Raw genomic sequence first — 14822 nt, 5'->3', positions numbered from 1 at the left:
GACCGGAAGGGACAGACAGACATGAAGGACAGACAGACAGACTGACTGACCTAGACAAGAGACTGAAAGACAGAGAAAGACCTTGTTGGGAAAAGTGTTGCTGGTCTGAGAGATGTCCAGTTTTTGCAGTTGTTCAATGCGGACAAAGACAGGGATTGGCAGACAGAGAGACAAGCAGAGACAGACAGACACAGGGACAGACAGACAGATATAGAGTGACATATAGAGAGGTAGGAACTGAGAGATAAGAACAGACAGAGACAGGGACATAAACACAGAGAGAGGCAATGACCTGATTGGGGATGGCATCATTGGTCTGAGAGATATCCAGATGTTGCAGCTGTTCAATGCGGTGAATGCAGGATGTGAAGCTGTCTTTCCGAGCCAAGTGTTCGTTCACAACCAGTGGCTGCAGTAGAGTCCGGAATCGCAGCTCTGGCAGTTTACACATCTCCAGCAGAGCCCCAAAGAAAAACATGCGGGCAAACGGGTCGATGGCATCGGTGACTGTCATCGTGTGGATGTTCTTCAGATTTTGAAGCTGCCTGATCTACAGATACAGAAAGACAGACACACACACTCTGAGACAGAGCATTGGAGGCACACACACACACACATACTGCCAAATGCACACACACACACAAAAATACAGGCAAACACACACACTAACACATAAAAACACAGTGCATAAATGTCATGAGGGATCTGAAACACACACACACACACACAAATGCATAGACAGGCATAGAGTATTTCTATCATATGGCACTACTGCACACACTCAGACACACACGCACGCACACACGAACACACACACACACACGCACGAGCACACACCGCGTGCACAAGTGCACACACACAGAGCATTTCTATCATACAACATCTAAAACACACACACACACACATGCACACACACGCATACACATTGCAGATTGACATTTTTACCTGAGGATTGATGACTTAAAGAGGAATAGCTTTGGAGCAGACAGAGCTCCATTACCCAAGGACAAATATTTTTAACCTGAGGTTTGATAAGACAAGGAGGAATGTATGCCTCTGGAGCCGATGGAGCAAATATTCCTGACGACTGACAGTTTTATCTGAGGATTGACAGATTTATCTGAGGATTGATGACATAAAGAGAAGTGACCTTGGAGCAGACAGTTCATTTACCTGAGGACTGACATTTACACCTGAGGATTGATGACATGAATGAATGGATGAATGAATGAATGAATGAATATGGATACTTACATAGCACCTATCCTTGGCCGCAGACCAAGCTCTAAGCGCTTTACAAACTAGGGGTCATTTGCACAACAGGCTGCCTACCTGGTCAGAGCTGACGGCCGGCCGCCATTCGGCGATCATCATTTGTTTCCTGTGTCATTCAATCAGATTTCAGGCATGCATGCATACAAACTCAGACAGACATGTAACATTTTATGTGTATGACCATTGTGTTTATTTACCCTGCCACGTACGCAGCCATTCTCCGTTTTTGGGGATGTGCATGCTGGGTATGTTCTTGTTTCCATAACCTACCGAACGCTGACAAGGATTACAGGATCTTTCATGTGCGTATTTGATATTCTGTGTGAGTATACACATGAATTGGGTTCAGGCACAAGCAGGTCAGCACCTATGCTGACCTGGGAGATCAGAAACATCTCATCCCTTTACCCACCAGGCGCTGTTACCGAGATTCAAACCCAAGATCCTCAGATTGAAAGTTAAACGCTGTAAGTTGTAACCACTCTGCTGTTGCGCACGAGAAATGGCTCAGCAGACAAGTTTGTTTACCTGAGGACTGGCATTTTTGTACCTGAGGATTGACGACATAGGGAGGAATGCCTTTGGAGCAGACAGAGCCCTGGACGTGGAACTCTTCGAGCGAGGAGCAGTACTCAAAGAAACTGGTGACCGCCAGGAACTGCATGGTCATCCTCTCTGCATGCACTGGGCGGGTCTTGACCTGCACCGTCAGCACCTTCATGCCCTGCATGGTGCCCTGGGCCTTTGGGTTCCCGTCCAGCAGGCTCTGGAACTCCCGCACATTATGCAATGTCACCGAGAGGTGCTGTAGGTGCTTGAGGTGTGCCAACATGCTGACGAGGCGTGGCATGCTGATCTTGAGGTGCAGCAGGTGAAGGCTGACCAGGTGGCAGCAGCGGACGATGGTGTCACAGCAGCTGGCGGACAGCCAGTAGCAGTGGTTGAGGTTGAGCACCTCCACGTACTGGGTGACCTGGTCGCAGGTAGGTGACCAGCATGGTGCTGGACACTGCATAGCAGCTGCAGAAATTGACCTCCCTGTCAACACAGCAACATCAGATGACTTCCCTGTGAACAAATCAATGTCAACTGACCTCCCTGTCAAAAACATCAACATTAACTGACCTCCCTGTTAACAAAATTAACATCTACTGACCTCACTGTCAACACAACAATACCAACACCAACTGACCTCAATGTCAACACATCAACACCAAATGACCTCACTGTCAACACATCAACATACCTCCCTGTCAACACATCAACATCAACTGACCTCCCGTTCAACACATCAACTGACCTCCCTGTCAACACACCTCCCTGTCAACACATCAACTGATCTGCCTGTCAACACATCAACTGACCTCCCTTTCAAAACATCAACTGACCTCCCTGTCAACACATCAATGGACCTCCGTTTCAACACAACAACATCAACTGACCTCCCTATCAACACATCAATATCAACTGACCTCCCTATCAACACATCAACAAATTGCCCTGTCAACACATAAACAGACTGCCCTCTGAACACATCAACAGACCACTCTGTCAACACATCAACTGACCTCCCTGTCAACACATCAGCATCAACTGACCTCCCTGTCAACACATCAACTGACAACCCTTTCAACACATTAACATCAACTGATCTCCCTGTCAACACATCAACTGACCTCCCTTTCAACACATTAACATGAACTGATCTCCCTGTCAACACATCAGCATCAACTGACCTCCCTGTCAACACATCAACTGACATCCCTTTCAACACATTAACATCAACTGATCTCCCTGTAAACACATCAACTGACCTCCCTTTCAATACATTAACATCAACGGACCTCCCTGTCAACACATCAACTGACCTCCCCTTTCAAAACATTAACATCAATGGACTTCCCTGTCAACACATCAACTGACCTCCCTTTCAACACATTAACATCAACAGACCTCCCTGTCAACACATCCACTGACCTCCCTTTCAACACATTAACATCAATTGACCTCCCTGTCAACACATCAACTGACCCACCTGTCAACACATCAACAGACCTCTCTGTCAACACAGCAACATCAACTGACCTCCCTGGTCTGCTGGTAACCATAAAATCCAGTAATATTTGCCACATGCAAGGAGTAAACCCAACAAGAAATTATTTGGAGAGAGATGGGCTCCGCTCCGCTAAAGACACACCTGTAAAAAAAAAAAAAAAAAAAAGGCTCAGTTTACCAATGACCACACCATCCTTCAACTTCCAAATGGGTTGCACAGATAACTTCAGCACTGTTCAGACTGAAACCAGTATGGTAGTACAACATCTCCATGAAACACATGATCAGGCTCCTGTGTGCACTGGTATATTCCTTCTTCCTACATTAATACATGTGAGACATGGACCAAAACATCCGATTTGGAACCTTTGAAGAATCCAAACCATGGAATTGAGGAGTAATCCCAAGATACAAAACATCAGACACACTAATCATATCACCAGTGAACAAATGTGCTGAACCATCACACAGCAAATTGGACCAAATGAAGATTAACTGACATCAGTAAACATATTAAACTATGCTGGTATGGCCACATAAAGATCTAATGACCATGCCATAACAATTCTCCACTGAACTGTTGAATGAGGAAAATGGAGGAGAAGACAAAAAACAACAACAACAATGTACGGACAACCTTGAAGAAAAGACAGGAAAACCATTTTTAAAAACCTAGGTTTTGACACAGGCCCACAAATCTGGAGGAATCTAGAGAACAGTTCTGTACATTGCATAGTTAAAGAAGATGAAATGACATGGATGAATTGGTAAATGAATGAGTTAACAAATAAAGCTACCAATTTGTAAAAAAAATAAGAAAAAGAAAGGAAAACAAAAATGATCATTTGGTGCAAAAGTCAAAACATGCTGTCTCATACAACAGTATTTCCAGATTTTAAATTGTCAGTAAGCACAGTAATAAGTAATATACAAACCACATGACACAGACACAGACACACTTTTTCTTCTGGATCAAAGATGGCAATCACTCATCAGAATTTACTGTCAGCAAAATACTGAAGTATGGGAGTCCAACGGGTTAGTGAGTAAGAATGGGTCCGAATGAATACTAACATGATTAAATCATCCAAAGCAAATTGCGAGTGCCACTGTAAGTCATTCGACTCATTGTGTTAGTAGTGTACACTATGACATTGTGTCAGAGGTGTACACTTTGCCATTGTGTCAGTGGTGCAGTGTCAGTGTGTCTATCGCTCAATGGTGTTCGCTTTGTCATTGTGTCAGCGGTCTTCTTCGTCAAGTTGAGTAGCCATAGTCAACATGCTGATTTTGTTGTTGTTGTTACTTTCACTTGGAGGGGTGCTGTTCTTTCCCTTGGTGGTGAAAAACAAACAAAAAACCCCAACGAGCCTGACCTATTTCCCTATGCTGTACGAGTAGTTTTGTCGTCATGGCAAAGTAGGACCAATAGACCAGCCCTCAATACTGCCTGTAAGTGGTGCATGTTGTCACTGTGTCCATGATACACAGTGTAATTTTTTGTCAGAGATGCACAGTGTCATTCTGTCAGGTGTGCATACATTCGTGACCAACCTGACAAGTTCCCTGTCTTTGCTGACGGACTCGAAACGCTTGCAGACCTTACGAACAATGGCTAAGTCAAAATCCGATAGATTATAAAATACGTTCAAAAGCATGTCATCAGACAGTTTATCAAATGGGTTGACTGAGCGATCGCAAGACATCTCTGAAGCTGCTTGCGCTTGCGATTTTGTCCCCATTCGGAAGGAAGTGAGCTCTGCAAATAAAGGGCATCTACTCTCCCATGTTTTTGTGCACTACTTTTCCTTGAAATGGCTGTGTTTGGCTGTGCTGGACGTAAAAAAACACACACGTAATGTTGTGTTTCGGTAATTGCGAAGACTAATCAGTGGCATCACGTTATAGTAGTTTTTTTCCCTTCTATCTGTGTATGGTGCATGAAAGTCACAGGCTATAGTGTGGCCACTGACTGAATGGTTTTCAGCAGTGCATGCATCAAAATCATCCAGCAGCGATCAGTACTGTGACAGTGCGAGTGTCACTATGTCACTCAGTCTGTAACTGTGTAAGTATGTCATGTCTCAATCGATGAAATCTTTCTCTTCTTCTTCCATTTACACGACCCACATCAACGATTCTGTCGCGACCGATGCTGGGTATTTTTATCATTCCTTTACCCAACAACGCGTTGGCGTTGTATTCTCGGATCCCCATCCCCTTTCTCTCCCATCTCTCTCTCTCTCCCTCTCTCTCTTATTCAGAGGAGAAGTCACACAACACATCGCTCGCTTCCAGATAAGTGTCATTGTAGTGAAGACTGCCACAGTGCCAGTGACAATACCAATGAAAAGACAGGCAGGCACATAAGGCACACAAGGGCATAGGCATGAAGAAAAGAACTGCATTTTTTAAAATAATGAAATACTTTTAAAACTGTTCAGACTTATGTAGTTTTTCATGCCAATATTTCATGACGATAAGTGTTAGCCATTCTTCCTGGTAACAGTTCACCAAAGACAACAGTTTGTGCAGTCTGTTGAACATACCTTGATGCTTTTTATTTCTTTTATTTTTAATTGAATTAAACTAAAGAGGGAACTAGACTTTTCAGATTTGCTGTGCTCATCAAGGTGAAGATGAACTGGACTGTTGATGTTGTTTTGGTGCTTTTTTTTTGTTTTTTTGGTGGTGTTTCTGTTATTTATGATTGAATATGGATTCCCATCAGTTGAGTGACTGGTTGCTGGCTGGTTGGTTCATTAGTTTGTATCAGTCTATCACATCTTAAGTTCTTTCTGCTTTTGATCTAATCTGCTTTTCTTTTTTATCGGCTCATTTTGCTTTTCTTTTTTATGTAGCCTTCTTCCGACCTGTTGATGTTTGCCTTTCCATGGACATCATTTGGTTGGTGCTTTTGTCAGTTGATGGTACTGTGGTCAGCGGGTTGATGGTACCATGGTCAGCTGGTTGATAGTTATGAGGTCGGTTTTCCTCATGTGACATCTTCATACCTTCTGTTTCTTCAGGGTAGACAGGTGTTTTCTTTATGTCACCTCTTCATAGTTCATACCTTCTGTATCTTCAGGGTAGACTGGTGTTAGATTCACCATGTCACCTCTTTATACCTTCTGTTTTTGCAGTTGACAGGTGTTTTCTTCATGTCACCCCTTCATACTCTGTTTCTTCAGGGTAGAGTGGTGTTTTCTTTATGTCACCTCTTCATACCTTCTGTTTCTTCAGGGTAGACTAGTGCTTTCATCATCGGTTCATGTCACCTCTTCACGCCTTCTGTTTCTTCAGGGTAGACAGGTGTTTTCTTCACGTCACATCTTCATACCTTCTGTTTCTTCAGGGTAGACAGGTGTTTTCTTCATGTCACATCTTCATACCTTCTGTTTCTTCAGGGTAGACAGGTGTTTTCTTCATGTCACATCTTCATACCTTCTGCTTCTTCAAGTTCAAGTTAGACAGTTGTTTTCTTCTTGTCACCTCATCATACCTTCTCTGTTTTTTCAGAGAAGACAGGTGTTTTCTTCATGTCACATCTTCATACCTTCTGTTTCTTCAGAGTAGATTGGTGTTTTCTTTGTGTCACCTCTTCACTGATGCACTCACCACCCTGTGGGAACTGTGCATTATGATTATCTCAAAGTCTATTGTATTCTTTCTTCCGGTTCCCTGCCTCTTGTCATTCCTGATGGTGTATAGTGTATCATTGTATGAATTATTCAGTCTTGTGAAGTTAAAAAAAAGCATGTGCATCTTCCTATTATATGTAGAGAATAATATGTTATGGTATATCTATCTGTCTGTCTTGTCTATAGATAGTTCTGTCTCTCTCTCTCTCTCTATTTATCTATCTGCCTATCTACCAGTATCTGTCTAGATCTATACATGTATCAATCTAGATCTATGTATCTAATCTCTCTCTCTCTCTCTCTCTCTCTCTCTCTCTCTCTCTCTCTGATGTTGTACTCATTTTATGTTCAAATTTCTGAGAGAAAGAAAGGTTCTTTATATCAGATATATGTTCAAGACTTTAACATTTGCCACATTTAAATTTGGAGTTAGACAGCATACTAACCAAATACCGAAACAGGTAATGTTTACTTCAATACTTGCTTTCTTTTCTAACACAGTGTTAGTGATAGTACTTCCATTTTACTTCTAGCTGTACTAAAAAATGCGACCTTTTCATTCATTGGAATCCAAATGTCATAGTTTTTCATTTTTCCAGGCTGTGGTAAGTTTGGGACTGTATGTATACAGTATAGCAAACTTGTTCAGTGTAGCTGATTTCTTTGCACCAGTATCATTTGTTAGCACTTGTGACACCCATTTTTTGGAACATGATATTCATTGGATAGATATGCCATAGTCAGTTGTGTATGAGTTTGAAATGTAGCAACCTCAGTGGAGTTTCTTGTGTGTAAATTTGTATAGTTTTTCATGAGTTGTTCTCCGAAACTCGTGACTGATGTACTGGAATTTTGTGAAAAATAAAAAAGCTACTGTTATACTTTTAACTTAACTTTTTTAAGAGCCAAATGCCTCTAATATTTGACAAGGTAAATTAAAAATCAATGCAATGGTCTGATTTTCTACAATATACTATAGATAGGGTATACTTGTAAGGGGGCAGGTTGTGTCTGACCCATTACAGTGTGACATTATTGCACATATAATTTTATAGGGACAGTAAATGGAGGCCTCTGGAAATATGGAAATATCAATATGGAAATACCAGCATGACAGAAGTGAGTTTGGTACAGTACAAAAATCCAAGAACAAACCTTGTTATCTGCACAAAATCAGCCTTTGAATGTTGTCACAAAGTAACACATAAGACTCCAGTATTGACATTTTTTGAGGCAGTAAAACTTCTAAGAGGCATAGATTATAAACTTGAAATATCTTTATTGTATGTGTAACTTTGGATCTTATGATGAGCCCAGTTTACTACATGTTTTATAGCCCTGCAGTTTTAATGATAACTTGTCATGGCATTATGTATGACATGTCTGATGTCAATGATGTCATGGTGTTACTTGTGAGAAAAAAGTAGCATATATCCAAAATCAAAAGCCAATAACAGCAAATTCAACACCACATACAATATTTTTTGTTTGTTCCATTGTATGTCAAGCTTTTGTCAAACAATTTGTCAGTGTCTGCGTTGTTAGTCCAGGTCTTGTAAGTTGTTGGGAAATGGTTCCTTCTTTTTACTGAGAATCATTGCATTTCAAGTTGATTACCCAGAAGTTGAAGAACTTAATATACATTGAAATTTGAATGCATTGTTTCATAACAGTGCTTAAATAATTTGGAAAGACCTACCTATACAAATGCAAAGTTTTACAAGAATAAAATTTCATGAATTTATATATGAATGACAGGTCAAGGTAGATTATGTATAATCTATGTTGAATCATAATCAGAATAAAAATAATCTGAGAAATTCTAAGAATGTCATAGCAAAGGTCACAATGGATTCATACTTTTTTTTATGCCGCTGTACACCTTCCCACAAAAAATATATCTGAATGATATCAGTGGGAAATTCTTTTTTTCATTGTCATTGTTTCATTGCATTGCATGTGAGATACATATCATATAGAGAGACTGAAAGTGAAACCAGTGGAAAACATGTCACAGTAACAGGTGTGATAGTATATTGTTAATACCAAAAAAAAAATTACTGATGTCATGAATGTCATTAATTAAAATTAAAAAAAGTTCTAAGACACTATTGTAGAAATTTGAAACATTAGAATTTTAACCAAATATAGCATTATTCATGACACATCATCTTATGGCATTATATGTAACAAATCAAAACTGGATTGAAGTGCATCTGCAGTTCAAGTCGAAAAACTGACAGTCTCGCTTCAAAACCAAAAAATCAACAAGACATAAGTAATGAAATAAGAATCATTGTAGAATATAATCAAACTCATTTGAGAAAAGGAAACGCTCAGATTATGGCTGATTTTGCAGATGATACCAGTCATCTTCAACAACCTCAGATCATGGCTGATTTTGCAGATGATACCAGTCATCTTCAACAACCTATCTAGCATTACCTTAATTATAGTATTCTGTCTGTTGCTTGTGTTGGGCAATGATCTGTTTCTTGTTATTTATAAACTTTAATAATTCACTTCTATTTGTTCCTCATCCTTGTAAAACTTTTCATAGCTGTTCTCTCCCAACTTCATGTATTTAATCAACTGTGATGTGTGTTTCTTGCTGTTAGCATGCGATATCTAGATTATGATCTGTAATGACGATAAATAGTAAAATACTGGTTTTACTTAATTTATTTATTTATTTATTTTTTGTTTCTTAGGTCAAGCACATTTAGCATTCCAATGCAAAGAGAGTTCTTTGTCATTGATCATGAAAAACATAATCATAAGTCTGTAGGATGAATCTAATAAACACTTTGACAATATTTCTTTGTCTGACAGATCTTGACAAACGACATAGCAGACCTTTGTTTTTACACCAACAGATCTTGACAGATGACACAGAAGTTGTTTTTTACTCTGACAGATCTGGGCAGATGACACATCAGTCCTTTGTTTTTACACTGACAGATCTGAACAGATGATGTAGTGATCCTCAACTGTGTCTGACACCAAAAGAGTGAAGCCTCATCAATCCCGGCTGACAAAACGACGTCACCACCGACTGAAGTGAAGTGCAGTGGCAAGCGGTTTTGATACCCATGGAAAACAAATCGTGAAGTTGAGCTAGCAAGCACTATCTGAAGTCCAGGCGCTAGTGAGGCGTCAGCACCATCTGAAGTCAGGCGACAGCACCATCAGAAGATAGCACCATCTGAAGTGTGGGCGTGTCAGGTTATTAATTAAAGCAGTAAAGGTGGCAATGGAGGAAAAAGACTCAGGACGAGAACCCCCCAGCCACCCCCACTACCAGGACCGATGTCCCCCTCCTCTGGATCTGGCCCAGCTGGCCAGGTTTGACCGGGGGTCCCTGCGCAGAACGGACACGGTGGTCACTCACCCTGATGGGCGGCAGGTGGTGGAGGGGAAGGACGAGGAGGGGCACACCATCACAAAGTCCATCAGCTTCGGCAACCTGGGCTTCTGCAGCACTGACGTGGAGGACCTGCAGGTGGGGCACGTACTGCCCGGGCTGATCATTGGTGAGTCTCTTGTCTACCTGTCATGGGTGAGGGGTGCCTATCATGGGTGAGTCTGTCTGCCTGTCATGAGTGAATGTACCTGTCATGGGTGAGTCTCACGTCTGCCTGTCATTGGTGATGTGTGCCTGTCATGGGTGAGTCTCTTGTCTACCTGTCATGGGTGATGTGTGCCTGTCATTGGTGAGGTGTGCATGTCATGGGTGATTGTGCCTGTCATGGGTGATGTATGCCTGTCATGAGTGAATGTACCTGTCATAGGTGAGTCTCTTGTCTACCTGTCATTGGTGATGTGTGCCTGTCATGGGTGAATGTACCTGTCATGGGTGAGTCTCTTGTCTACCTGTCATGGGTAAGACTCTTGTCTACCTGTCATGGGTAAGACTCTTGTCTTCCTGTCATGGATGAGTCTCTTATATATCTGTCATGGATGAGTCTCTTGTGTATCTGTCATGGGTTATGTATACCTGTCATGGGTGAGTCTCTTGCCTACCTGTCATGGATGAGTCTCTTGTGTTCCTTTCTTGGGTGATGTGTACCTGTCATGGATGAGTCGCTTGTGTACCTTTCATGGGTGATGTGTACCTGTCATGGATGAGTCTCTTGTGTACCTTTCATGGGTGATGTGTCGCTTGTGTACCTTTCATGGGTGATGTGTACCTGTCATGGATGAGTCTCTTGTGTACCTTTCATGGGTGATGTGTACCTGTCATGGATGAGTCTCTTGTGTACCTGTCATGGGTGATGTTAACATGTCATTGGTGAGTCTTGTGAACCTGTCATGGGTGATGTGTGCCTGTCATGGGCAATGTGTACTTGGTGAGTCTCTTGTGTGCCTGTCATGAATGAGTCACTTGTGTACCTGTCATCTAGATGAGTCTTGTGTACCTGTCATGGGTCTTGTGTACTTGTCATAGGTGAGCCTCTTGTGTTCCTGTCATGGGTTGTGAGTACCTGCTATGGGTGAGTCTTGAGTACCTGTCAAGGATGAGTCTTGTCTGCCCATAATTTGTCTTGTGTACCTGTCATGGGGTGAGTCTTGCATACCAATCTTGGGTGATGTGTACTTGTCATGGTGAGTCTCTTATGTACCTGTTATGGGTGATGTGTACCTGTCATGGGTGAGTCTCTTGTATACCTGTCATGGGTGAATCTCTTGTGTGCTTGTCATGGGTGAGTCTCTTGTGTACCTGTCAATGGGTGTGTCAGGTTCTCAGGATGTGGCCCACAACCTGGAGGTCCTGGAGAGGCACAAGGTGACCCACATCCTCAACGTGGCCTCCCACGTGGCCAACCTCTTCCCGGATAGGTTCACCTACCTCAGCCTGGACCTGCGTGACCTGCCTGACTTCCCCATCTCCAAGGCCTTTCCCCAGGCCTTGGACTTCATTGAGGGGGCCCTGAAGGAGCAGGGGTGCGTCCTGGTGCACTGCAACGCTGGGGTGTCCCGCTCGGCCACCATTGTGCTGGCCCACCTGATGAAGACGCAGGGCATGTCCCTGAATGATGCCTTCACCTACCTGCGCTCCAAACGCTCCTCCTCCTTCCCCAACTCGGGCTTCATGATCCAGCTCAAGAACTATGAGGACAGCTTGAGAAACGTCTCCAGTTGAGGCCTTTTTTTTTTTTTTTTTGTAATGGGGGGTATCTCTTTGCTCTTCACATCATCGTCTGTCGTTTCCACACTGTGGGCAGCACACAATCATGGGACCTTCCCCTTACTAAACCCCAACCCTTTTACGGAGCCTCAGACCTGTGCACACACTATAGTTGTGGTGGAGACCCCTTATATGGTCATCATATCTGTGTACACTTCATAGTTGTGATGAAGACCCCTTACAGGGCCTCACACATGTGCACACTTCATAGTTGTGATGAGACCGTTTACATAGCCTGTGAACAGTGCACTCTTCATAGTTGTGATGAAGACCCCTTACAGGGCCTTATACTGGTGCTTTCATAGTTGTTATAAAGATCCCTGACAGAGCCTCAAACCTGTGCACACTTAATAGTTGTGATGAAGACACCCCCCCCCCCTGACCCCCCCCCCACCCGCCCCAATCCACCTGCACCCTCACATGTGTAGCACAGGTCATGTTTTTTTTCATTGACCTCACCACCTCTCCTGCTCCCCCACTCCCTCTTGCAGTACCCAGCATGTTGTTACACACTTTGTGGATATATTGATACACTGATAACCACAAAATAATGATAAAATAATAGTAATCAGTATTATTATGATAATTATTATTATGATTATAATAACAGTGGATACTTGTACAGCAATCTATCCAGAAAACAGTTCCAGGTGCTTTACAAAATGCATATTATTCTATATGACACATTACATCAATACACACATCAAAATGCACCAAACGCATATATGTATGATAGATATATTACCCCCTACTCCCATCCACAGTGATGGACATGCATACACACACAGACACACAGAGTCTCACATGCATCATGCATATATCATTTATATGTGTACACATATGTAGACATGTATACACACATAGTTGAGCGTACCATTTGTACTGGAGTGAAAACTGTGCATGGATGAGTCGCAACCAAACCTATTGCTGACAAAAGAGATGTTTTCAGGCCAGATTTAAAAGAGGTGAAAAAGTCAGTGTCAGAAGTTGTCAAGGAGTCTGTTCCACATCCTAAAGGCTTGGAAAAAAAAAGAAAAGAAAAAGAAATTTGTCTGAAAGCCTCATAACTTTCTGTCATGAGGTATCATGGGAAGTAGAGTATCAAAAGAGGACCAGAGCTGGTGAGATGTAGCATGGATATGGAGGAGTTCAGAAAGAATCTATCTCTCATCCCACTGACTGCAAAAAATGCCAGAGTGTAATAGCTTTAAGTTTATCAGATGTATTGATACACCAAAATCAGGTATATTGAAAACACATCGGGTGTATTGGTAACCACATCAGTTCATCCTTCATGGAAGCCCTATTGCGTCAGATATATTGATGCCCACATCAGGTAAATAAGAAAACACATCAGGTATATTGATAACCATCTCAGTGCATCCTTCATGGGAGCCCTATTGCATCAGATATATTGATACCCACATTAAGTAAATTGAAAACACATTGGGTATATTTCCATTTGGTGACCACATCAGTACATCTTTCATGGGAGACCTATTGCATCAAATATATTGATACCCACATCAGGTATATTGAAAACACATCAGGTATATTGATAACCATCTCAGTGCATCCTTCATGGGATGGACAATGGCACATACTGTACACACTTCATGGTTTTGTCTGTGGTGTGACCCATTGTTGTGTGATGACATTTTTGGGCTGTTGACAATCCACTGATGGATGGGGGTGTGTTGTGACCCACTGATGTGCGATGACTTGTGGGTCTGTAGACAATCTTCTGATGGATGGTGTGTGGTGTGACCCATTGCCATGTTATGTGACATTGTGGGTCTGTGGACAATCAACTGATAGATGGAGGTGTGCAATGTAACCCACTGATGTGCGATGACTTGTGGGTCTGTAGACAAACCACTGATGGATGGTGTGTGTCGTGACCCACTGATGCGCGATGACTTGTGGATCTGTAGACAGTTCTATGATGGATGGTGTGTGGTGTGACCCATTGCCATGTTATTTGACATTGTGGGTCTGAAGACAATCCACTGATGAATTGAGGTGTGTGATTTGACCCACTGATGTGTGATGACATTGTGGGTCTGTAGACAATCCACTGATGGATTGAGGTGTGTGATAATCTCTCACTGTGCCATGCACCTCTTTGTGTGTCAGTAATGTGTCACCTGGGTAACTCAGCCAGTCACTCTCTGTGTGTCAGTGTGTCAATAAAGTGTCACTGGATCTGTATAACTCAGTCAGTCTCTTTCCCTGTGTCAGTGTGTGTCACTTAAGTGTCATTAGACCTGAATAACTGAATCAGTATCTCTCCCTGTGTCAGTTTGTGTCATTAAAGTGTCACTGGACCTATATAACTCAATCATTCTCTCTGCCTGTGTCAGTGTGTGTCATTTAAAGTGTCACTGGATCTGTATAACTCAATCAGTCTCTCTCCCTGTGTCAGTGTGTGTCAATAAAGTGTCACTGGACCTCTGTAACTCAGTCTCTCCCTGTGTCACAGTCAGTATGTGTTACTGAAGTGTCACTGGATCTGTATGTAATAACTCAATCAGTATCTCTCCCTGTGTCAGTGTGTGTCAGTAAAGTGTCACTGGCCCTGTGTAACTCAGCTGGTCTTTCTGTAATAACTCAATCAGTATCTCTCCCTGTGTCAATATGTGTCAATAAAGTGTCACTCTCCC

General features: G+C 42.3%; 2 protein-coding genes across 3 annotated transcripts in view; one reads left to right on the top strand and one right to left on the bottom strand.

The window, feature by feature from the left end:
• LOC143277517 (F-box/LRR-repeat protein 18-like) overlaps positions 1-6707 on the bottom strand; it is a 22848-nt gene extending 16141 nt beyond the window's left edge. The window contains 5 exon segments of the mRNA XM_076582388.1: positions 293-550; positions 1826-2251; positions 2253-2313; positions 2844-2877; positions 6671-6707. Of these exon segments, the coding sequence (XP_076438503.1) occupies positions 293-550; positions 1826-2251; positions 2253-2313; positions 2844-2877; positions 6671-6707 (816 nt within the window).
• On the top strand, positions 5146-14822 carry LOC143301812 (dual specificity protein phosphatase 19-like). 2 transcript variants are annotated; one of them, XM_076616214.1, is made up of 3 exons: positions 5146-5398; positions 9933-10504; positions 11711-14822. In XM_076616214.1, exons 2-3 carry the CDS (start codon positions 10225-10227, stop codon positions 12112-12114), a joined length of 684 nt encoding a protein of 227 aa, XP_076472329.1. In that variant the 5' UTR covers positions 5146-5398; positions 9933-10224; the 3' UTR covers positions 12115-14822. The 2 variants fall into 2 exon arrangements, with proteins under 2 accessions (XP_076472329.1, XP_076472336.1); XM_076616221.1 differs by having other exon boundaries at positions 9889-10504.

Source organism: Babylonia areolata, chromosome 2 (genome assembly GCF_041734735.1).
Source record: "Babylonia areolata isolate BAREFJ2019XMU chromosome 2, ASM4173473v1, whole genome shotgun sequence".
Taxonomy (NCBI): domain Eukaryota; kingdom Metazoa; phylum Mollusca; class Gastropoda; order Neogastropoda; family Buccinidae; genus Babylonia; species Babylonia areolata.
Note: the sequence above shows the minus strand (reverse complement) of the source record. Positions and strands in the feature narration are given on the sequence as shown.

Coding starts and splice junctions, on each gene's coding strand:
- LOC143301812 (XM_076616214.1), top strand. CDS start 10,225: ATGGAGGAAAAAGACTCAGGACGAGAACCCCCCAGCCACCCCCACTAC. Junction 10,505..11,710: donor ACTGCCCGGGCTGATCATTG/GTGAGTCTCTTG, acceptor TGGGTGTGTCAG/GTTCTCAGGATGTGGCCCAC.